Source organism: Moschus berezovskii, chromosome 27 (genome assembly GCF_049115385.1).
Source record: "Moschus berezovskii isolate FMDL1 chromosome 27, NW_MosBer_1.0, whole genome shotgun sequence".
Lineage (NCBI taxonomy): Eukaryota > Metazoa > Chordata > Mammalia > Artiodactyla > Moschidae > Moschus > Moschus berezovskii.
The window spans coordinates 423,840-446,842 of NC_142486.1; the positions used below are offsets into that span (position 1 = coordinate 423,840).

Here is a 23,003-nt window from a genome sequence, read left to right on the forward strand (position 1 = left end):
TGGCCAGGGTGGGGCGGGCTCCCTCTGGAAGGCTCCGAGGTCGGGGTCCAGCCTCCAGGAGGAAGCCAGGAAGACAGGAAACCGTCGCCACAGACCCAGGGCTCCTCCCCGCACACCCCACAATCTGGGTGACCCACCCTGTCCCCAGCCTATCGGCGTCAAGAACCACGGGCGGCAGGGACCCCACGGGAGCTCAGGTAAGTGCAGCGGCAGACTCAGGCCAGCAGGGACCATAGGACTCCCGGGAATCAGGGAGGTCAGCGCAGCACCGGGCATGGGCCGGGGCGTGGCATGGGTGGGGCGGGGCGTGGGCGTGGTGGGCGGGGCGTGGGCGGGGCTTTGTGGGGCGGGGCTTGGGCGTGGTGCGGTGTGGGCGGAGCTTGGGTGGGGTGGGGTGCGGCGTGGGTGGGGCGGGGCTTGTGTGGGGTGGGGATGGGCGTGGCTTTGTGGGCCGGGGCGTGGCGGAGCTTGGGTGGGTGCGGTGTGGGTGTGGTGTGGGGGTGGGCGGGGCGTGGGCCGGGGGCGTGGCGGAGCTTGGGTGGGGGCGGTGGGGGCGTGGTGTGGGGGGTGGGGGTGGGCGGGGCGTGGGCCGGGGGCGGGGCGGGGCGGAGCTTGGGTGGGGGTGGTGTGGGGGGTGGGGGTGGGCGGGGCGTGGGCCGGGGGCGGGGCGGGGCGGAGCTTGGGTGGGGCATGGTGTGGGGTAGGGCGTGGGCGGAGCTTGGGGGCACGGTGTGGGCGTGGTGGGGTGGGGTGTGGGCGTGGTGTGGGGGTGGGGTGTGGGCCGGGGCGGGGCATGGGAGGAGCTTGGGTGGGGCATGGCGTGGGCGGGGCGTGGGCCGGGGCGCGCTCTGGCGGGGCGTGGGGCGGAGCAGGGCGCGGGGCCCGGCCAGGCCCACCTTCCGCACATAGGACACCGCATCCTCCTCCGTGTACACCTCAGCGCTCACGCCCCCGCGCCGGTGCCGGGCCTTCACCACGGGATTGGGCGGCAACGGAGACACATCCTCATCTTGCAAGTCCGACTGTGAGGCCGACTTCTGCTGAGCCAGGATCTGTCTGTTTTCTTCCTGGGGAGCAGGGGGGCAACGGGGAGGAGTGAGAGGAGAGGCCATCCTGGCAGAACCCCAGAGTCATCCAGGAGGCCGTGGGGTCCCAGGAAGGCAGGGGACCCAGTGCACCCTGGCCGGGCTCCTGTCCCGGACCCCGCCCCACCTCCACCCCGGACTCCCTGTCCACAGCTCTGCCAGCCATAGCACCCTGGCCCCGGGAGGCTCTCTGCTCAGTCACACTTTGAGCAGTGCGTCCTGGAACCAAATTTGAGTCAACCCAACTGAAGCCCCCAGCAAGCACGTGGGGCGCCCCCAGGCCCCAGCCTTCACCCTGAGGGCAGTGGTGACCGCGCTCTGCTCCCTGAGGCACAGGAGATGGCAGTTGGGTGCATAACAGGGAGACAGACCCAAAAGCTACTGCTTTTCAAAAACCAGGTTTACACACAGAGGGTCCCAAATCCAAAACGTGCAAAGGGACGTGGAGGTCTCCTGTGACCGAACCCGCAACCCCGCAGCCCCAGAGCAACCTGGTGACCAGCTGGTCCCCAGATGGAGACGGGGCTTCCCAGCACACAGCCCGGGGCAGTCACAGCAGCACAGGCTGAGCAGCACGGCTGACTCCGTACAAGCTCTGCATCTACAGAGTCCCAGAGGACAGCTAGAGCAGGACAGATGCTTTACTCATGAGACTGTAAATGGTGTTCATCCAAAACCGAGCGTCTGCAAGTCTGAGCAGCAGCCCCGGTGCCTCATGGGAGAGGGGTTCCCAGAAGGGCAGCCCTGGACACACCAGCCGTCACCGACGGCTCCAGAACAGACTTCCAAGGTCACGCCTTGCCGCTCTTCTGTTACCATGACGACAGCCATCCCATCCTCCCTGAGACCGCATCAATACCTCCCTGGTGCCAGGAGTCCCTGGGTTATGCACCAGCATTTGCAGTTTCCTGGGTGAGCGATGAGTGCCAGCACGTAGAAATGCGCTGCTGTCGTTCAGTCACTAAGTCACATGCGACTCTCTCACAGCCCGCCAGGCTCCTCTGTCCACGGGATTCCCCAGGCAAGAAAACTGGAGTGGGTTGCCATTTCCTTCTCCAGAGGATCTTTCCAACCCAGGGATCAAACCCAAGTTTCCTGCATTGGCAGGCAGATTCTTTACCACAGAGCTACCAGGGAAATGTCAGTTTCATTAATTCTACTCAACATTGTCGGTAAGGCCCTCCCTGGTGGTCCAGTGGTGAAGAACACACCTGCCAACGCAGGGGACGTGGGTTCAATCCCTGGTCCGGGACGCCCCCACGTGCCTCAGGGCAACTAAACCCGTGTGCCGCAACTACTGAGCCCATGCTCCGCAGTGAGAAGCTGTGGCTGGAGAGCAGCCCCCAATGCCCCAGCTAGGGAGAGCCCACTTGCAGCAGCGAAGACACAGTGCAGCCAAAGATGCATTAAACACACTGCTGGTGAGACTGTCCCACTTTTACAGAAGTCATTACAAATGTCACCAACTGTTCCTATAAACCATGAGTTTTGACTAGAAACGTCAGCTGCATCTCAAGTGAGACACTCCGGGCCTTTGCTCTTAGAAATTATTAAAGACAAGAACAAGGGAGTTCCCTGGGTCAGTGGTTAGGACCCCATGCTCCCACTGCTGAGGGCCCGGGTTTGATCCCTGGTCGGGGGAACTAAGATCCCACAAGCCACGTGGCCGAAAAGAAAAAAACAGTAGTACAGGCAGAAGTGAGTTGGTGGAATCCTGGAGCGACACCGTGGAAAGGCCCCCACACTGCAGTGTAGACCGTCTACAGTGACTCCAGGCTCTGCCAGCATCCAGAGAAGAGGAGCCAGCAGAGGCCCCTGGCCACCGAGTCCGGCCACGCAGAAGTGACCGGGCTCCATGGTGGTAGCGACCTGGGGCAGAGGGGTGGGAGCAGCTCAGGAGGAAATGACCCCAAGCTTCCCGCAGAAGCCAGGGGCCCGAGCAGTGACTGAGCAAATGAGGGGCCTTCTTCTCCACTGAAGTGAAGCTCACGCAACGTGAAATCAACAGCCCGTCATCTTACAGCATGCAGCCCTGTGGCCTTCGGTGCACTCGTAACGCTATGCAAACGCCACTAGCACCGAGGTCCAGGCACCTCATCACCCGGCAGCCCTGCACCCGCCACCAGGCCTGGCACCCGCCCGCCCACCCACCAGGACCGTGCACACGCCCCTTCTGGACGTTTCACAGGAGCAGAGAGACACAGGACGTGTCCTTCCGTGTCCAGGGCACGCCCCTAGAGGAGCAGAGAGACACTATGTGTCCTTCCGTGGACGCACCCCTTCTGGACGTTTCACAGGAGCAGAGAGACACAGGACGTGTCCTTCCGTGTCCATGGGCACGCCCCTACAGGAGCAGAGAGACACTATGTGTCCTTCCGTGTCCGTGGACGCGCCCCTTCTGGATGTTTCACAGGAGCAGAGAGACACAGTACGTGTCCTTCCGTGTCCGTGGGCACGCCCCTACAGGAGCAGAGAGACACTATGCGTCCTTCCGTGTCCATGGATGCACCCCTTCTGGACGTTTCACAGGAGCAGTCCCATGGTGCGTGCCGGGCCCCTCCTTCTCCGATGGTCTCCAAGGTACGAGTGTTGCTGAGGTGCCAGCTTGCCCCTCCTTCCTGTGGCTGAGTCAGACTTCATCCTATCACATCTCGACGGCCCGTTCATGGCTGGTCGACACGGGCTGGGTCCAGCCCTCAACTGCATGGATGCTGAGTGTGCGGGTGTGTGTCTCAGCGCTGTGTGCTGTTCCTGGGGACACCCCGGGGCGTCACACTCAGCTCAGTGAAGAACCTCTAAGCTGCTCCACCAGCTGCCCCGTTCCACGCTCCCAGCAGCAGCACAATCCCCAGGCCCCCTTGCCAGTTTCTGTGTTTTGGTTTGGTTTTGATCTGGTTAACCTGAATGGGTTTGGGACACACTGACTTTGAGATAACGGAGCGACCTGGCCTTGGGAGTGGCCCACAACACTGTAGACAGAGGCTGACCTAGGTCCATGGTCACGGCGAGGACCCGGAGCTCCCCAGGGAAGCCACCAGAAGCTGCTTTTCTTCCAGGAAGCTGAGATCCAGCCCTCACTTTCTTGGACCCGTGAGCTCCGGCCGGGCACAGAGACGATTTTCCATCTTTGACAGCAAAGAGTCACGTGAAGCAGGGTACTGGGGGTCAGAGCACGGCGCCGCTGCGGGGAGTTAAGAGGACCCGGGGGTTTCCCAGGAGCTGTGGTCCCCCAGGGCTCTGCCATGCCAGACCGTTATTCCTGGATGACACCCCCCTACCCGGGAGATTCCAGGAAACCCTCTGGCTCTCGGAGCTCCCCTTCCTGTCTCCCATTTCCGGGCTGATGAGCTGTCTGGGCTGCAGGATGGTGTAGGGCTCAGGGTCAGGACAGGCAATCCAGGCCAAAGGCATCTTCATAACCAGAGTGTGGGAACGGCCTTCCCGGAAAGCTGCGGAATCTGCCCCTAATGCAGAGGCAGCTCCAGGGACCGTCTGTCCTGCCCCCGGGGCCAGGGGCTCCCTGGGCCACAGCGTGGGCAGCTCATCTTCTGACCGGGTTTTTCCCACACAAGGGGGTGAAGTGCAGGCTTCCAACCCGAGGGGAGACAATGATGGGGGGTCTAGGGAGACGCTGCATAACTGAGCTGACTCCCCAACCCCCTGCACGCCTGGGACCCTGGGACAGCGCAACCCCTCCCCCGCCCCCCATCCCCCACTCATTGGGCGGGAACACCGCCTGCCCCCTCCCTCACAGGAGAGTCCCAGGGTAAGGGGCGTGTCCAGGGCACCCGGCCACTCAGCCGCAGGGCAAGAAGAGATACCCAGGGCTTCGACCATTTATTGCGCACCTTCTGTATACGAGGCTTCATACACAAAATGCAACGGGGGAAAAGGGCATGGTTCTGTCATGAAGGAGGTTACTGTTGGAGCTCGAACAGGACAGAGACAGTGAGAGGGCTCAGCAAGATGACCGGTGAGCACCGCTAAAAAGACATGTACAAGGGGCTGTGCCAGCAACAGCAGGCTCTTAGACCATCCTCAGCAAGGAGTCAAGGAGGGCTTCCTGGAGGAGGTGCCTTCTGAGTCCACCCAGATGAGCAGAGCTGATCCAGGGAACATGGGCAGATCTGAGTCCACCCCTCACCACCCTCCTCCCCCGCGTGTGGCAGATTACAACGTGGCAGTCCTCTGGGACGTGGGCTTCGCCCGTCTCTTCAGAGTCAGACGCTGATTTTATTGTCTGCTGCTATTTCTTCGATTTCTGCTGGATTAACTGCTGCTTTTATCCTTGTCATTTCCCCGTGTTTCCGTCTTGCTTGCTTTCTCTCCTCCTGGCTTCTCAGGTGGCGCCTGAGGGTCCCTCAAAAATTCATGTCCGTCAAGAACTTCAGAGTGTGGCTTAATTTGGAAATAACTCTTCGCAGAAACAATCAAGTTAAGATGAGGTCATCCTGCATCGGAGTGGCCCTGATTCAGCAACACACGTCCTTTTAGGAGGAAGTCTGGACACAGACACACAGGGATGAACACGGGACCATCTGGTGATAGGTCTGACAGTCAAGGGCAGCCCCCAGAAATTAGGGGGGCCCAGGGCGGACCCCCCTGTCAGAGCCCCAAGAAGCAAGGGAGACCCAGGATAGACCCCCATCAGAGCCCCCAGAAGTACCTGCCTTTGCCAAAGCCTTGATTTGGGGTCTCTGGGTTCCACAACTGAGGCAGTAAATACCTGTTCTAAGCTGCCCAACTTCTTATCAATTTGCTATGGCACCTGAGGAAATTAAGACACACAGGTCATTAATTTCTCATCTTACTTTTTATTTATCTTATTTTTTAATGAGGCTGTACATTTCCCTCTAAGTACCAATTTTGCTAATTCCACATGCTTTGATATGCAATGCTGTTACTGTCACTCAACCTAAATATTTCATAACTTTTTTACCACGACAATCTTCTTTCACTGATGAACAGACAAAAGCTCATTACTGGTTTCCAAACATACGCAGAGGCTTCTGGCTCCTTCTCTTTTTCCTGGCTTTTTATTAATAATTTGTAACTTGACTGGATTACAGTAAAATAATTTGGTTTCTGAGTGAGAAAAAGACAAACTCACCCTGGGGCCCCTTGAGATGACAAGTCACACTGGGCACTTCGTTCTCAAATTCTCAAGTTCTGATTCACACACGTCTTTCTAGGGTCACTGGTGTAACCCGATCGTGATCTCAAGAGACAGACTGGAGAAGGGAACCAAGGTCAGTGACAACGCAAGGCAGGTCCCGTGTCCCCCCGAGTCGCGGCCCTCCACCACACACACTGACATGGGATCACTGCTTCCCAGGGGCTCCCCAGCACGTCCTCAGCACCTGGGACAGTGCCTGGCGCACAGAGGTGTTTGCTGTAGACTGGCAGAATGGATGAACAAGTGAAACCTTTCGGGAGAAGCGGCTTTATTATCAGTGGGCGCTTCTGAGCTTCATGATTCTGTTTCTCAAAACACATCCTAAGGAGACAGTGAGAGGAGTCAGCAAGGCGTCTGTGCCAGAACGTCCTTTCAGGGCTGAAAAACGTTTCACTTCAACCAATGATAATAAGAGACTGCATATAATAGGATACACTGCACCATTAAATCATACTTTTAATAAATTTAGTGACTGTGTAAAGTTTGGTTTAAAACGCCGAAAAGCAGGACTCAGAATTATGCACAGTCGGGGAGGTGCAGTGGTTAGGACTCCGTGCTTTCACACCAGGGCCTGGGTTCTGTCCCTGGTCGGGGGACTAAGATCCTGCAAGTCACACAGCAAGGCCAAAGAAAAAAAAATTGTATATAATCAAGAGAATGAAAAGACAACACATGGACTAGGAGAAAATATTTGCAAAACATATCTCTAAGACAGGATTCGTACGCAAAATGTACAAAAAGCTCTGTGCACGCGTGCCAAGTAGCTTCAGTCATGTCCGACTCTGTGCGACCCCATGGAGTGCAGCCCCCCAGGCTCCTCTGTCCATGGGATTCTCCAGGCAAGAAGACTGGAGTGGGTTGCCATTTCCTCCCCCAGGGGATCTTCCCAACCCAGGGAACTAACCAGAATCTCTTACGTCTCTGGCATTGGCCAGCTAGTTCTTTACCACTAGCGCCACCTAGGAAGCTCTTAAAACTCAACAGTAAGAAAACAAACCCGAATGGAAAACAGGCCAAAGATCTTAACAGACCCTCATAAGGAAGATCTGCAGATGGCAACCAAGCATAGGAAAGCTGCTTCTCCTCACGTGTCATCTGGGAAACACAAACTAAAGCAACAATAAGCTACCGCCGCAGGCCTGCGGGGATGACCAGAACCCCGGACACTGACAATACCAAATGCTGGCAAGGAGACAGAGCAACAGGAACCCTCACTCCCGGCCGCAAAATGCCTGGATGCAAAGTGGGGCAGCCGCTCGGGAAGACACTCTGGTGTCTGTCTCCACGCAACACAGCAACTGCACCCCTGGGGTTTATCAAACGAGATAAACCTACATCACATAAAATCCCACACACAGACGTTTATAGCAGCTTTCGTCGCAATTGCTAACACTTAGAAACAGCCAGTCATTCAGCCGGTAATGAATAAACTGGGGTCCATCCCAACAATAGAATATTATCAGATAATGAAAAGAAATGGGCTATTAAGTCATGAGAAGACCCAGAGAACGCTTCGGTGCGAATCACTAAGCAAAGGAAGCAGGTCTGAAAACACTGTGTGCTGTGACCTTCGCGACCTTCTGGAAACTGTGGAGGCCGGGAAAGGACCGGCCGCCAGGGTTGGGGGAGGGAGTGGTGGACAGGTGGAGCACAGGGCTTTTCAGGGCCGCAGCGACCCTGCATGACACTGTGGCGATGGAGACACGCCACGTGTTTATCTGAACCCACAGAACGTGCACCATGAGGGAGCCTTCAGGGGAACTGTGGTCACTGGTCAGTAATAATGGAGCAGGACTGCTGGTCACTCCCTTGACCTGCTGGTGCTCCGAGGCTGTCTCAGCCTGGGCACATGGCCACCCACTGTGCTGCCAGACGTGCCTGCACCCCAGCCTCAGCCTCCCCCAAAGCCCGCGGCCTCCACCACCTTCCCCCAGACCTTGGGGCCAGTTGTCCGGTGCTCACAGGGCCCAGGACCCTCCCATGCCCACCCAGAAGCCCGGGGACCCGGCCCAGCCCCCTCCCCCACCTCCAACTGGTCTCCACGCCCTCTTTACTCCATCTTCTCAGCCCCCTCTGGCCGAGCGCCTCCACGCAGCTAAGCAGACGTCTCAGCAAGGCAGGGGAGAAATCATTAGGGCCAAAGATACGAGGGCCCCACTTTCTTTTTCTTTTTAATTTCAGAGACTTTGCCTTTTTTTTAAGCAGTCACAGTTCAGTTCAGTTCAGTTGCTCAGTCGTGTCCAACTCTTTGCGACCCATGAACCGCAGCGACCAGGCCTCCCTGTCCATCACCAACGCATCACAGGCTTACATCAAACGTCGCAGGGTGGCAGAGAGGCTCCCCACACATCTCCGGTCCCCATGCACACAGAGCCTCCCCCCGACTCTGCAGAAAGGAGAGCGTGCTCCCCCACAATGCCCCGGCCGCCCCCAACCAGATGCGGCCCACCGTCGGCCCCCAGGCTGCACATGGATGCGCCCACCACCTTGGCTTCCCCGGTGGTCCCCTGTAAGGGAGGGCCTGGAGCATCAATGTGCCAGGGGGTGGACAGCCCCTCCAAGAGGAGGTCAATGCTGGACCAGCAGATGGACACATCTGTCCGGCATAGGCAGCACTGGCCGCCAGCAAACATAGGGTTACCCTCCCCACAGAGTCAGCAGACGCCTCGGACGCCCAGCGCAGACCACAGCCCTCGTTTCAGGAATGGCCTTCTGTGCCCGGACAGGATTCACTTCCATAGAAGTCACCGCCGGCTCTCCCAAAGTAGTGCCCACCCATCACAAGGGAAACCCAGTGTGACTGCTCATCTCATCAAAGGCGCAGAGCGAGCTTGGGTCAGCGGACATTTGACCAGCGGACCAGAGGGAAGCCACCACCACACCAGGATCAGGAAACAGGCCGCTGGAGGAGTCGTCCAGGGTCACAAGGCAGCGCAGAGCAGCGTCTGCAAGGGCTCGGGAGAGGGTGCGGGCTCCAATCACAGGCTGACCCGGCCCTCCGGGAGCAGACGGGCAGCCCCGAGTCCTTCCTAAGCCTGCTACAAACCTGCTTATTTCTCTGAAATCATTTCCTCAGCATAAAGGTGTTTTCTGGAGGAAAAAACAAACAAACTGAAAGCCATCAAACACAAAATGCTGGAAAGAAAGTAGAACAAGGACACATCCACAGGATGGAAGGTTGAGCAGCCCGGAGAAGCCACCGAAAGGCTGACACAGGAGTGCAGCTAATGCCACTGAGACGCACACTGAAAAGCGGCCAGAATGGTGACTCTACACCGTGTATGTGTTACCACAATAGAAAGCGCTACTAGGAAGGTAAACAGCAGGGGCTTCCGTGGAGGCCAGTGGTGAGGGGTCCTCCTGCCAGTGCCGGGGACGTGGGTTCGATCCCTGACCCGGAAAGAGTCTACATGCCGCGCGGGGCGACGACGCCAGCGCGCCAGCCACTGAGGCCTGCACGGCCACCCCCGCCAGAAACGCCCAGGACCCTGTGCACCGCACAAGAGGGCAGCCCTGCCCGCTGCCCCCACAGGAAGCCCGCGCACAATACAAAGACAGCACAGCCAGAAACAAATAAATGATAAGTTTGAAAAAAAAGAAAATTATCCACATCTGTATGTAAGCGTGTCCTGAAAGCAAGGAAAGTCCCGGGGGAAATGTCAGGTGCGACTCCACAGTCTCTCCTGCTCCATTTAAACCCACCGAATCCTGGAGCGGCTCCAAGGCTGTGCTTTGCCGGGGGATATAGACTATTCTTGGAGAAGGCAATGGCAACCCACTCCAGTACTCTTGCCTGGAAAATCCCATGGGTGGAGGAGCCTGGTGGGCTGCAGTCCGTGGGGTTGTGAAGAGTCGGACACGACTGAGCGACTTCTGCCTCCTCAAGCTTCCAATGAGAACAAGTCCGCCCCATCACTGAGGCCTGGGCACAGGGCACCGCACCCCAGCCAGGGCAGCACCCCAGGAGCTAGGCCATCCCCGCGGGCCTGTGTGGGCAGCTGCCACCTCCGCACTTACCAAGGCCACGGACATATGCTTCCTCCTCGCCACACAAGGGGAGAAGCGCGCCCCTCCCCAGGCTTCCGACCTGCCGGCCTCCTGCGGAGAGGGGCCCGGGACCAGGCCCCAAAGCAAGAACCTCTCCTGCCCCCGGCCACCCTGGTGCACAGGTACAGCAGGGAGTGAGATGCCCGTGGGTTTGAGGACACCGCAGGGTGCTGTGCGTGCTCTGCAAATCCCGGGGACTCTCCCCAGTAAAACGTACCCACTTTAAAAGCTCGCAGGCGATTTCAGAGACTCCACCCAGTCAGCCCGAAGCCTGGAACCCCGGCCTTCAGGTCACCCACCTTCTCCAAACCTGAGTCCTCACCTGTCAAAGGCAGGTAGGAAACTGCCCCTCCAGGCGAGAAACATCAATTAATGCTCCTAAACCTCTGTGCCCGCCCCAGCCTCTCCTCCACAGGCTCCAAACCCACAGCCTCTTTGATGACTCAGACCCTCCAAGGGACTCCTCTTGTCTTTCTATCCAACCCTGCCTCTCCCCACCGCCCCCTTCTTGGCGGGAGGCACCCCTTCACTCGGGACTCGGGCCAGGCCTAGGAGTCATGGGCCAGGCCTCACTCCTCACCCTGCCCCCATCCCCCAGCAGGACCGGGAGGCCCCCCAGCCTCTCACTCCACGTCCACTCCCCCCAGGGGACAGCAGCGCTCCCTCTCCCACCAGGTGAAACAATCTCGGCTCTTGTCCCACTCCACTGTGCTGGAGGAGGCATGAGTCCTAGCTCGAGCTAGAAATAAACCCCATTCTCGCTTTTGCATTGCTGCGAGTGTCTTATTCTACCAGTATGGGGGGACCGGACTCAGGGCATAACATTTGGGGGCTCGTCCGGGATCCCTCTGACTGGGGAGAATAACGCTCTCTCGGCAGAAGGGGTTCATCAGCCCGGAGGAGGGCTGATTATAGCACCAGTGCAAGGTCTGTTCAGGGGCGATCGCCGTAGCCAGCGTAAGGCCGAGGCCCAGCATTCGCGCTGGAAGGCAGCTGGATCTGCAAGGTCTGTTCAGGGGCGAATTGGTCACCATAGCCGGCATAAGGCCGAGGCCCAGCATTCGCGCTGGAAAGCAGCTGGCTCTGCGGGAGAGAGGAGGTCTCTCCCGATCCGGAATCTGGTGGGCAGTGGACGCCCTTCGGTAAGGTTACTTTAAACTGCAGGAAGCCTCAGAGGTCTCAGAGACCTAGTAGTGTGTTTTCAGCGGACGTTTGTCTGTCCTCCGTTTGTCGTGTTATCGCGTGTGCCGGCACTGTCTCTGTCTCTCTCCTGTGTCTGTTCTCTGCCGTAATCTGTTCTGTGGTCATGGGTCAAGGAAGCTCTACCCCGCTCTCCCTCATGATGGATCATTTCTCTGACTTTAAATCTAAGGTGCGAGACTTGTCTCTGCTAGTGAAGAGGAATAAGCTGGTGACGCTCTGCTCCTCGGAGTGGCCCACTTTTAATGTCGGGTGGCCGAGAGAGGGAACCTTCAGCCTGCCCACCATCCGGGCTGTTGGGGGAAGGTTCTCACGCCCAGCCCTTCCGGCCACCCGGACCAGATGCCCTATATCCTGGTCTGGCAAGATCTGGTGGAAAACCCACCAGCATGGATAAAGCCTTTTGTTTCTATCCTTTTCACCCATAATCCCACCTGGGATGACTGTCAGTAGCTGTTACAGGTGCTCTTCACCACGGAAGAACGGGAGCGGATTCTATCGGAAGCTCGGAAACATGTCTGGGGTGTGGACGGGAGGCCCACCCTGCAGCCGAACCTAATTGATGAGGGATTTCCATTGACTCGGCCCCAGTGGGACTTTGAGCGCGCAAAAGAAGATTTATAAAAAGGACTTTTGGATAAATACAAGTTTCTGAACTGGGATTTGGTTGAGTTCTTGTAGAGCACCCTAGGTTTGTTTCTGAAGCTCGTCTCAGTGATCTATCTTTGGATGAAGATCAGATGCCTCATGACCTGCAACTAGGACTAGAAAAAGACATAATTTAAGGGACTGTCTCCAACCTGGATGGAAGGACTTTTTTCAGAAGAAACTACACTACACCAGGATGAGAAGACGACGACATCAGAGGTAGACAGCTTGCCCAAGATGCTGGACCTGATTCGTGTGATCATTTATAATGTTTTCCTGACTTCTTAGACCTCTGCATATAAATCAGATGCTTTTCTACAAAAAAAAAAAAACAATCTCAAGCGTCTCTGGCCACTACAGATGTCCCCTGGGGGCAAGAGGACCCCCCCCCCGCCGGGACCCTCTGCTCAGGTCTCACTCTGAGGCCTCAGGTCTGGCCGGACCCTGCCTCTGGCCTCCAAGCGGACTGCCTGCGTCCGTCCTGCGGAGAGCTCACATCCCATGGGATGCATCACCTGGCTGGGGTTGTCGTGAACAAGTCGAGTCAAGACGCACTGTCAGCGCCTGACTCTCCCCGCTCACACGTGCAGGAAGACGGGCACAGCCCCACGCCGTCCTCTGGGCACCGGTCGGGCACCGGATGCCTCTCCAACACAACGCTCTCGAAAGGGACCAAAGAAAAACAGATGAAAGCCACATGACCACGTTCAGCTACCAACTAAACAGCTTTTCACGTTAAATCAGCCGAAGCCATAGAGAAGGGGATGGCAGCCCGCTCCAGTGTTCTTGCCTGGAGAATCCCTTGGACAGAGAAGCCTGGCAGGCTACAGTCTGGCGTCAAAAAGAGTTGGACACGACTAAGCAACTATGCTCACACATGCGCACACAGGCAAGTACAGCTAAAGCTGGCCGGGAGGGTGGCCACAACCACACCATCTGCTGGTGGGTCTTGAGTTGATGCTCCCTTTGGACAGACCCTGACCACACCAACAAGATCTCTGTAACCCAGTAAGTGCACCTGGAATTTCAGTAAGTCCACCTCCAAACAATGCTACATGCAGAAAGAAAAAACAACCTATGTATGAGTATGTTCATATGGCATTACTTTCCAAAAAAACAACCGGAAACAACTGTCCAATCATGAGGAAAATGTTGAGAAAACTGGTGAATCTTCTCCAGCAACACCACGCAGTCACTTACAGTGAGGGCAATGAGAAATGTGTCATAAATGCACAGTGTGAAACTGCGTCCGGAACGCAACTCCAGCTTGGTTCCAAAACCACAGTGAGTCGGGGGTAGGGACAGGTGGAAAGGACTCCAGGTGATTTCTATTTCTTCTTTCCACTTCTGAACTTTTTAAGTTCAAATTTTTTTTAAGAGGCGTGTATTACTTTAAAATGTGCTTTAGCGGGTTTTTTCAAAAGGAAGAAATAAATCCATTCCTCTGGGTTAAGGCTGTCTGCCCACAGGGGCCCCCGTCAGACGTAAAACACTGCGGGGCTTGGGGACACAGAGGTGCTTAAAACAGAGCTGGGTCCCAAATGGGGTCCTGTTCAGTCCCCAAGAGGGGCGGGCAATGTCAGACAGATCCCAACACAAGGAGGTCCTGACCTCAAGGAGGAGCCCGGGGTGACTTCAGAGAGAGTGCTGGGGGCGATGAGGGGGTAGGGAAGCTGCTTGGGGGTCCTCTGGGGGCTCCTGCCCATCTCCTGCTCCCAACCCCCGCCCACACCAGGAACCAGGAAGGGTGAGGGGCATCATCCAGGCAGGAGGGAGCGGGGTGGGCAGCCAAGGCTCTGAGGGGCCGGCACCCGCCTAGTCTCAGGACTGCAGACCCTCCTCAGGCGGACCTCCCTGGCTCCACCACGGTCCCCGTCAGCCGTTCGCTTTCACCCCGAGCGCAAAGCGCATCTCTGACGGCCTGAGTTGAGAACTGCTGGTGACCTCACAAGCGACAGTCACAGCCACCACTTCCCAAACGACCCCAAGCCTTCCGGGAGGTGGGGCGGGGCCGAGAGCCTGAGCCTGGGGAGAAGACGCGGTCCTGTGGGGGCGTGAAGCCGCCCGGCCTGCCAGGGGCTGCAGAGGGCAGAGCTGAGCACGCTGGGGTGGGAGGGAGGCCGGGCGGGCGCCCGCCCCCCGACGCCCCTGCCCGCGGGACCCGGCGCGCAGCCACTGACCTTCTCCAGCCTCTCGAAGTGCTCGCGCAGGAACCGCATGGGGCGCTCGGGCTTGGCCAAGCAGAGTTGCACGATGCAGTCCTTGAGCACCTGCTGGATGCCGCGCCTCTGCACGTAGAGCTCGCAGGCCCGCAGGCCGTCGTCCTCGTCCAGCGGCTGCGCCCCCGGCGTGGCCATGGCGACGCGCGGCGCGTCCTGCGGGAGAGGCGAGTCCGCGGGCCGCGCGCGTCCAGCAAGCGCCGGGCCCGACCCGGCCTGGCGACCCTGGCGTCTGTCCTGCCAGAGGCCTCTCGTCCTCGAGGCGAAGCTCACCTCTAGGCAGATACTCGCGGCGGCGCAGGGGGGCCCGCCAGGGCCCGGGGGGAAGCAGGGCAGCGGGGCGGCCGGCCTGTGTGCGCAGCCGGCCAGTAAGGGGTCTCACGTGCGACCATCCCTCCCCTCCCGGGACCTTCCTGGCTGAGGGCCTCCCGCGAGCTCCCGGGGAGATGATGGGGGCGGGGGGCGCGGTTACACGATCCGCAGGAAAAGGAAGGGAAAAGGGAAAGGAACGATGCCCGGAGCCGGGCCTCCCGGGAAGACGAACCCGGAGAACAATGGCAGGGCCGCGCGACCGGCCCGCTCTCGGCCAGGTCACAATGACAGCTCGGAACCCGCCCGGAACCCGGCCTGCCGGCCCGCGCTGCACGCAGCTCGCTGCCCCCGGCCCCCGCGCCCCCGGCCCTCGCGCCCAGACCCGGGTCGGGCTAACGGGCGGGGGCTCCCCAAGGGCCCACGCCTCCCGGGGCCTCCAGGCAGCCGAGGGCTCCAGCGCTGACCCTCCCCAGCCCCGCGTACCTGGAAGCGTGGCGCCCGAGGCCGGAGGCGGCTGCGCAGGGACGCGGGCACGGCGGGCGAGCGGTCCCGCACTGCAGCTGCGCCGCCCTCCGCCCGCCCCCGCGCCGCGCGGTCCACCCTCCTACCGGCCCACCCCCAACCCCCTCTCCCCGCTGCCCAGATCTCCCGCCTGGGCAAGCTACCCCTGCCCCCGCTCCCCCTCCCGTCCCCGCCTCCTCACCCCCGCCCCAGACATGCAGGCTGACAAGCCCCACGTTTGACAAACAGACACACATCAGTGCGCTGCGGCTACCAGGAGGACCACCAGGACCGCCCCCACGTGCCCACCTCACACCTCCAGCCCCCCACTGGAGACTCCATTACCCAGATTGCCCACCTGGCTGGTGGCAACCCCCTGGGGCCTTGGGGGTGATGGTGAGGACCCCCCCAACCTTCACACCTGGGTGTCATCTCTGGGCCACAGGGCCTGCACTGGTGGCCACTAGTTAGGGGCACCAGCTTCACCCAGATACCAGGGACGGGGGGGAGGTCATCACAGGGTCACCGTAAATTCTTCCCCCAGCCCAGGGGTCCCAGAAGCCAGAGGCCAGCACAGCCCCTAACCCACCAGCCAGGCTGGCAGCAATGGGAGTCAGTCACCCATGTTTTCCAGTTGCTAACAGCATGTTTCGGAGATTGAAATAGCAACCCACTCCAGTGTTCTTGCCTGGAGAATCCCATGGACAGAGGGGCCTGGCGGGACTCCTGCCAGGGGGTTGCAAGAGTTGGACACAACTTAGCTACTAAACCACCACCACATTTTGCCCCCACTCTGCCTGGTAGTGGCAGAGACGTCATTTCAGGTGGTTGGGGGCCCCCACCCTTTCCCTGGAGGCTCCCAGGTGGTGCTAGTGGTAAAGAACCCTCCTGCCAGTGCAGGAGGTCTAACAGACGCTGGTTCGATCCCTGGGTCGGCAAGATCCCCGGAGGAGGACAGGCAGCCCACTTCAGTATTCTTGCCTGGAGAATCCTACGGGTGGAGGAGGGTGACCTGGTGAGGAGGGTGACAGGAACGGGGGCCAGGTGTCACGTGACAGGCTTCTGGGGGGAGGTGTGCACCCCACGGCGGGCTTCTGTTCTCAGGGTCTCCTGGGTGCTCCAGAGATCTGTGTGGGGGCCTCCCCCTGCACGGTCCGTGGAAGGGACCGTCCCTGAGGACGGCCTTCAGACCCCAGCACCACCCCCCACAGACACACCCTTATCTTGCTGGATGCTTTGCCCTGGCAGAGAGCCCCCTGGACCATGGCTGGCAGACCAGGATGGGTCTGGGAGCAGTGGCTGGCAGTGGCTGAATGCCCGGCCCCCCAAAACCTTGCTCCCCAGCCCCTCTCAGCTGGGACTGAACGAGCCCCGTCCTCCCGCCACCACAGGGGCAGCTCCCACCAGCCTCTCTGCTGCAAACCCTTCCAGGCCCCTCGGGCACCTATCTCACGGGCCCCCACGTCCAGGGCCTGCAGGTGGGCCACCCTAAGAAACCATCCCCCAGCAGCAGTGCAGGGCCAGCCCTCCTGCCCACAGTCCAACCTGCTGGCAAGCCCCCTCATTTCTCCTGGGGCCCCAGTCCCCTTCGCTGGCCATTTGGGTGGAAGGGAAATGCTTCCCATTCATCCAGGCACTCAGCGCTTCGAGGCAGAGAGCCAGGGGCCCTCAGACCAGGCCCAGCCTGTGCCCAGAACCGGGCGGCACCAACCAGCTGTTGTTGCTGTTGTTTAGAGGCTAAATCATGTCCCGACTCTTGTGACTACATGGGCTGTAGCCGCCAGGCCCCTCTGTCCATGGGATTCTCCAAGCAAGAATAAGGAGTGGGGTGCCACCTCCCCGTCAGGGGCTCTCCCCAGCCAGGGGATTGAGCCCATGTCTCCTGCACTTTACTGCTGAGCCACCAGGGCAGCCCAGTTAATCCTCCCATTGATGGCACAGTGGTTCCTTGCAGCTGATCCAAGTGACTCCACCCTGAACTACACGACCTACGCCCCTTCCCCCGAGATGGGGGGGAAGCCAACCAGACTGCAGGTGGCCAGTGGCCTCATGTGGGGGCACAGCAGGGATGCCCCTCCTGGAGCAGGGTCAGGGAGCTGTGTGGACCAGTGTCGCCACGCACAGCTGGGTCAAGGTCCTGGCCTCACTGGGTTGGACAGTAACAAGCCCCGGGTGACTGGGCGTCCTTCAGACGTGAGGCAGGGATCACGTCGTCAGGCAAACGTCCCCACAAGTCGTGCTGGTCTGTGCGTCCCCTCCCACAGGGAAGGCCCCGCCAGCGCAGCCCTCCTGCTTTTCCCACAAAAGGGTTGCACGTGCCACAGCCCGGGGTCCTCACTCCACCCTGGAACCTGAGTCTCCAAGTCTTGCAAAGGTCCAGCTTCAAAACCACCTTACTTTCCAACCACCCACTCCCCTGCCCCAGATTCCTGGCGGTTCCAAGTCCAGTTCACCTGCCAGGATTCAACAGGGACATTGTTTCTGTGAGGAACCCTCTCTGCCTGGGGCCCTCACACCTGCAGGCCAGCTTGGGCCCTTGGGGGTGCCGCCAGGGTCTCCCTGCAGCCTTGGTTCTGTGCGAAGCGTGCTGGAGGCCGACTGCTGAACCTGCCCCCTTCTCTGCTCCCGGCTGTGCCGAGCGCCCTGGGGAGTGTGGACACTGCACGTCTTGTCCTTTAGACCCTGAGGGACAAGGAGACAGATGTGGGTACCTGCCCAGGCGAGGGAGGTCTCACCACCGTCCCCCCGCCTGGTGGTGCTGAGCGCGGACTCCTAGGTGGGTCCTGCTTCCCGGCCAGCAACAGCATGGGAGCCGTGGGGTGCTTCACCTGGAAGACCCTCCAGTCTCCCGCCTGTGGGCGTGGAGGTGGGCGTGGCTCCCAGCACCTGCTGATGGGGAACCAAAGGAACCCAGTGACCACAAGGCTACCAGTTACAGCTCATCCAGCCATGTCCCTCCTGGTGGGGCGTGGTGGGGGCAAGCTAAGCCCCCCTCACAGAGCAGAGCCGTCAGGGCCTGTGTGGGTGCAGAAGAGGAGCCCAAGCAGGGGCCGGAGGGCAGGGACCCGGCCTGGAGCTCGGGACGGGGCTCCAAGAAGGAGCAGGCCACCCAAGGCACGGGGCCCCCAGCGGAGGACACACCGCTGCCTTCAGGGGACAGACCCGAGCCCTGCTGGACTCCTGACCCGCTGACGCAAGATGCTCAGGAGTGTGAGGCCCTGCGTTTGTGGTGGCTCCCAGAGCATGTGCAGAAGGCACGGGCAGTGGCGCCCGCAGGCGGCCAGGGCCCCGGCTGCACTGAGCCTCCTGTGCGCCAGGTGGCGCCGTTCCTCTTCATCCCGCAGCTTCCTGCCCTCAGCTCTGTGAGGGGGCGCTGCTGTGGATGCCGGGCCCCGAGCGCCCCACGAGAACCGGCCGGAGGAGCCAATGAACAGACCGGCCAGGCGCACCGGCTCGCGGGGGGTCCCCGTGCTGGTGAAAGGACACAGTTCGCAACGTTCGTCAGCAGGACGCTGAACGGGGGGCTCCTGGAGCAGACCTGAAGTCACGCCTTCCTACCCTGGCCGGGTCTTCAAAATCCATCCGGAGAAGGAGGTTCCTTCCTGACTCCAGCCTATGCAGCTGGGGCAGTTCTATCACATTTCGGCTCAAACGTAGAAAATTTCAAAGTTCTACCGTTATGTCAACATATACACCCAATGTTAACTCAGTCACTTTAAGCGCCCAGTGCTATGAAACGGTCACGACGGCAACTGATCTAAAGTGTTTCCCTTCGTCCGGTGGGGCCGAGGCCGGGGACCAGGCTGGCTTCCTCTTCCTCGAGCAGCGCCCCCCACAAACGTGCCAGCTGGGCTTCGCCACCTATCGCATCGGGACAGCCTCTGGCAGCTGGGATGCCCAGCCCCCGGCCACCGCGCCAGTCTCAGCGCCTCAGGGAAGCAGGAGGCAGACTGAGGGCCCCCGCGGGGGCTCCTCTCGCCACGCGGAGCAAGGCTGCGGCTCGTCCACACCGGCCAGGGCCAGCGCCGCGCCACGGCCGATGCACGTCTCACCTCGGGTGGCGAGTGCCCAGCACATCCCAGGCTCACCCTCTGGCCGCTGAGAACAAGGGGCCGGACCCGAGAGCCCTCCCCTCCCCTCCCTTCTTGCACCCGCGTGTAGAATCGGCGGGTCGCCTGCGAATCCTGCGTAACTTTTTCAGGAACCACAGGGCTCCTGGGTGGCTGCACTATCTTCCATTCCCACCCGTGAGACTCAGGGTCCTCATTTCTCCACGCCCTTCCAAACGTCTGCTCACCTGATCCGAGCGTTCCTGCCTCTGCCCCCGCGTCTCTCACGTCCTTTTACGTGGCTTCCTGGTCCTGCTTCACGTTTTCTCTCCTTTCTAGGCACGGTCTGTCTAAGGACTGGTCCCTCTGTCCTACCGCCCCTGTTTATTCATTCTGGAAGGATGTCTGGGGACAGGAGGCTGGCCGCCCACCCCCCGAGTGCTCACAAAGCCACCACCTCAGTCAGGACACTCGGGAGGCTCCCCCGCCACGCCCGTGCCGGTGCCCCAGCCCCGGAGACCACCCCTGGGTCCTCCACTCCCATAACTGTCATCTCGGGACTGCTGTTTACAGGGACTCACGCAGTCAGCGTCTCACCATGATTGCCTTTTACTGGCACACCGCCCGGAGGCGCACCTGAGTCTCTGCCTGTTATCAACAGTCCTTCCCCTTCGTTTCTGAGTAGAACTGAGTTAACGTCCACGTTTGGAGTCTGTCTTTCTGTCACTGATTTTTATGCTCTGACTTCACTTCCTTTACATTTGTCGAGGTCTGCTTTACAGCCCAGGATACATACGGTCTACCCTGGCACGTCCCTGGGCACCTGTGAACACCGTGCACTCCGCAACTGTTGGGTGGAGGGTTCCATGAACATCCCCTGACCCCTCCGATCGACACTGTTCTACGTCCTTTCCAAATGTCCAGTAGTTGCAGCAGTTGTGAAGAGTGGGCACTGAGGTCCTCACCTGAACCGGGGGGTTTATCTCCCTCAGTTCAGCTCCCCAGTGTTTGCTTTGTGTATCTTAAAGATCTGTTTGGGTCATAAACATTTGCGATTGCAATATATCTGCCTGGTGGACAGATCCTTTTATTGTTATACAGTCGACCTGTTTTTCCCCTGGAAATTCCCCTTGCTCTGACGTCTACCTTGGCTGATAGTCATCATTCTACTTTTTCAAAAAGGATGTTTACACGATAGATCTTTTCCCACCCTTTTCCTTTCAGCCTCCCCCGTTATCACATTTGAAGTGAGTTTCAGTGCACGACAGATAACGTTAAGTTGGGTCATGGGCTTTTATTCCTCCTGCGAATCTTTGTCTTCTCACTGGTTGTGTACACGCCATTCACATCTGCAGTAACTAACGGATAACTAGTGCTCAAGTGGCGCTTGTCCTTCCTAGTGCCACAGTGTGGGGTACCCGGGTGCCTGCCAGAGCTCCACTGGGTGGCATGCTGAGTGCATCGCTGTAGACTTCTGCGGGCGGCGCGCCACACACTCCCACGTGCGCGTGCACTTATCAGTCCAGGGGCACTGATGTTCTGCCATGCCATGTGGCGCAGGATCCTCCCGCCACCCCTCACTTCTCTCACGCGCCCAGAGTGCCCTGTTTAGCTGCAACCATCAGATGTTAAAAAACGTGCCACTTCCTTCTGGCCACTGTTCCAGAGACCAGAAGAGATCTCTCATCCACACTCACGTCCCTCTCGAGGCAACACGGCATCTCTGTTTTCACATTTTTTTTCTGTGATTTGTTTTCAGAGATTTAATTACGATGTGCCTTGGTATGGATTTTTAGAGGACTTAGCTCTTCCCTGGTGGCTCAGATGGTAAAGAATCTGCCTGCAACGCAGAAGACTCGGGTTCAGTCCCTGGGTCGGTAAGATCCCCTGGAGAAGGGAAGAACTACCCACTCCAGTATTCTTGCCTGGAGAATTCCATGGACAGAGGAGCCTGGGGGGTTACATCCATAGTGTCACAGAGTCGGACACCACTGAGCGACTAACACTGCACACTAGCCTACACAGGGCTCTGTTGGTCGGTTGTATGTGCGGGTTTGTCTCTCACCAAACGCAGGAAGTTTTCAGCCATCATTCCTTGCGACACTTTGCAGCCACATGCTCCCTCCTGCTGCCCTGGGTCTCTGGTGGTAAAATGACTGTCTGCAGGCCTGAGGTTCTGTCTCTTTGCAGCCTGTTCTCTCCGTTGCTTAGACTGAGCAGATTCTACTGCTTTATCTGTGAATTTCCTGATCCTTGCCCGTCATCCCCACTTTGTCATCACATCCATCCAGCAGTGGACAGTGATCACCGTGTCCGGGGACAGACACAATGCTATTATGGCTACTGTGTTTTCCAGTTCTATAATTTTCATTTGGCGCTGGGTGCGGGGGGGTCACATTGGGAATTTCAGTTTACTGGTGACTCTGTAGACTGTCACCTAGGGCACGCACTGCAGAGGCTCCTGCCAGTTCAAGGCCCCGCAGGCACCAGGCCACCGAGAACAGATGCCGAGGCAGTGATCTGTCCTCTGGGAGTGGCTGAGCTACAGCCCCCATGGCCTGCCGGCAGGTCTGGGTTACAGCCCCCTCTAGCGCCTGTTCCAGGAACCTGGAAGCCAGAAGAGAAACCCCTGGGTCGCCCCACAGCTGTTCCCCCAGTGTGGTATCCCCGGTCAGCTGGACCCCTTCTTTCCAGCTCAGATCCTTTCCCCGTCGTCTGCTGAAGTAGCTTCAAGGTGTTCAGTTGTAACTGGGAGGGGAGCAACCGGGAAAGTGAGTCTGCCCCACCTCTGGAGCAGGGGAGCCCAGCACCCTCGCTTCAGTGCTGGCCCTCTCATCTCGATGGCAGCCAAGGCCTTCCCAGCAGCCTCACATGGCGTCTGCCTGGCTCCCTTCCCACCCGCTCTCCGACAGCCAGGGCAGCCTCCTGCAAACAGAAGCCTCCTAGTAAAACCGTCCCACCTCAAACCCTCCCTTGCATCCCCCACTGGGACCCGAGGGCCGTGCTCCCCCAGGCCCCTGTCGCAGGGTGGGGGTGTCAGTCCCCTCCCCGTATCTGCTCCTGGGCTGCAGAAACACAGCACCATAAACCCGGCAGCTCAAACAAGAGAGATTCATCTCAAGGATCTGGAAGCCAGGAGTCCGAGATCACAGTGTTGGAGCCCGGTTCCCCTGAGAGCTGTGAGGACGTCTGTTCCAGGTCACTGTCCTGGGCCTGCAGACAGCCACCCTGCCTTCACATGCTTCTCCCTGTGTGCTCGTCTGTCTCCAGTTTCCCCTTTTCATAAGGACACAGTCAAATGGATTAGGGCCCACCCTAAAGAGATGGCCCTAACTTGATGAGTCTCTGTGGCCCTATCGCTAAGTAACATCCCCTTTTGAGGTCCAGGGCGGGGAGGGAGGGTCAGGACCCCACCACATGAACTTTGGGGGGCACAACACAACTGAGCGGTCACACTCGCATCGCAAGCCACTGTGCAAGCTGTCCCCTCCCTCTGCAACGCTTCCCCCGCCTTCACCTAGTTAACTATCCTGTGGTGTGTGTTCAGTCACTCGGTCACGCCCAGCTCTTTCTCCCCATGGACTGTAGTCCGCCGGGCTCCTCTGCCCATGGGATTCTCCAGGCAAGAATACTGGGGTGGGTTACCATGCCCTTCTCCAGGGGATCTTCCCGACCCTGGGATCAAACCCAGGTCTCCTGCACGGCAGGCGGATTCTTTACCATCTGAGCCACCAGGGAAGTTAACGTTTATGAGTTAACTATTACT

The 23,003-nt window shown here is 59.2% G+C and overlaps 1 protein-coding gene across 3 annotated transcripts in view; it reads right to left on the reverse strand.

Annotated features, from left to right (window-relative positions):
- Positions 1-23,003, reverse strand: part of PRKAR1B (protein kinase cAMP-dependent type I regulatory subunit beta) — a 79,522-nt gene that overhangs the window by 55,436 nt on the left and 1,083 nt on the right. The window contains exons 1-3 of one of the 3 annotated variants that reach the window (XM_055410505.2): positions 19,486-21,234; positions 14,337-14,531; positions 897-1,067 (exon numbers count right to left, since the gene is read on the reverse strand). In XM_055410505.2, coding sequence (XP_055266480.1) covers positions 897-1,067; positions 14,337-14,513 — 348 coding nt within the window. In that variant the 5' untranslated portion in view covers positions 14,514-14,531; positions 19,486-21,234. Of the gene's footprint in view, positions 1-896; positions 1,068-14,336; positions 14,532-15,170; positions 15,243-19,485; positions 21,235-23,003 lie in introns of those variants that run through there. The other 2 variants (XM_055410504.2, XM_088833176.1) reach the window with 2 other exon arrangements.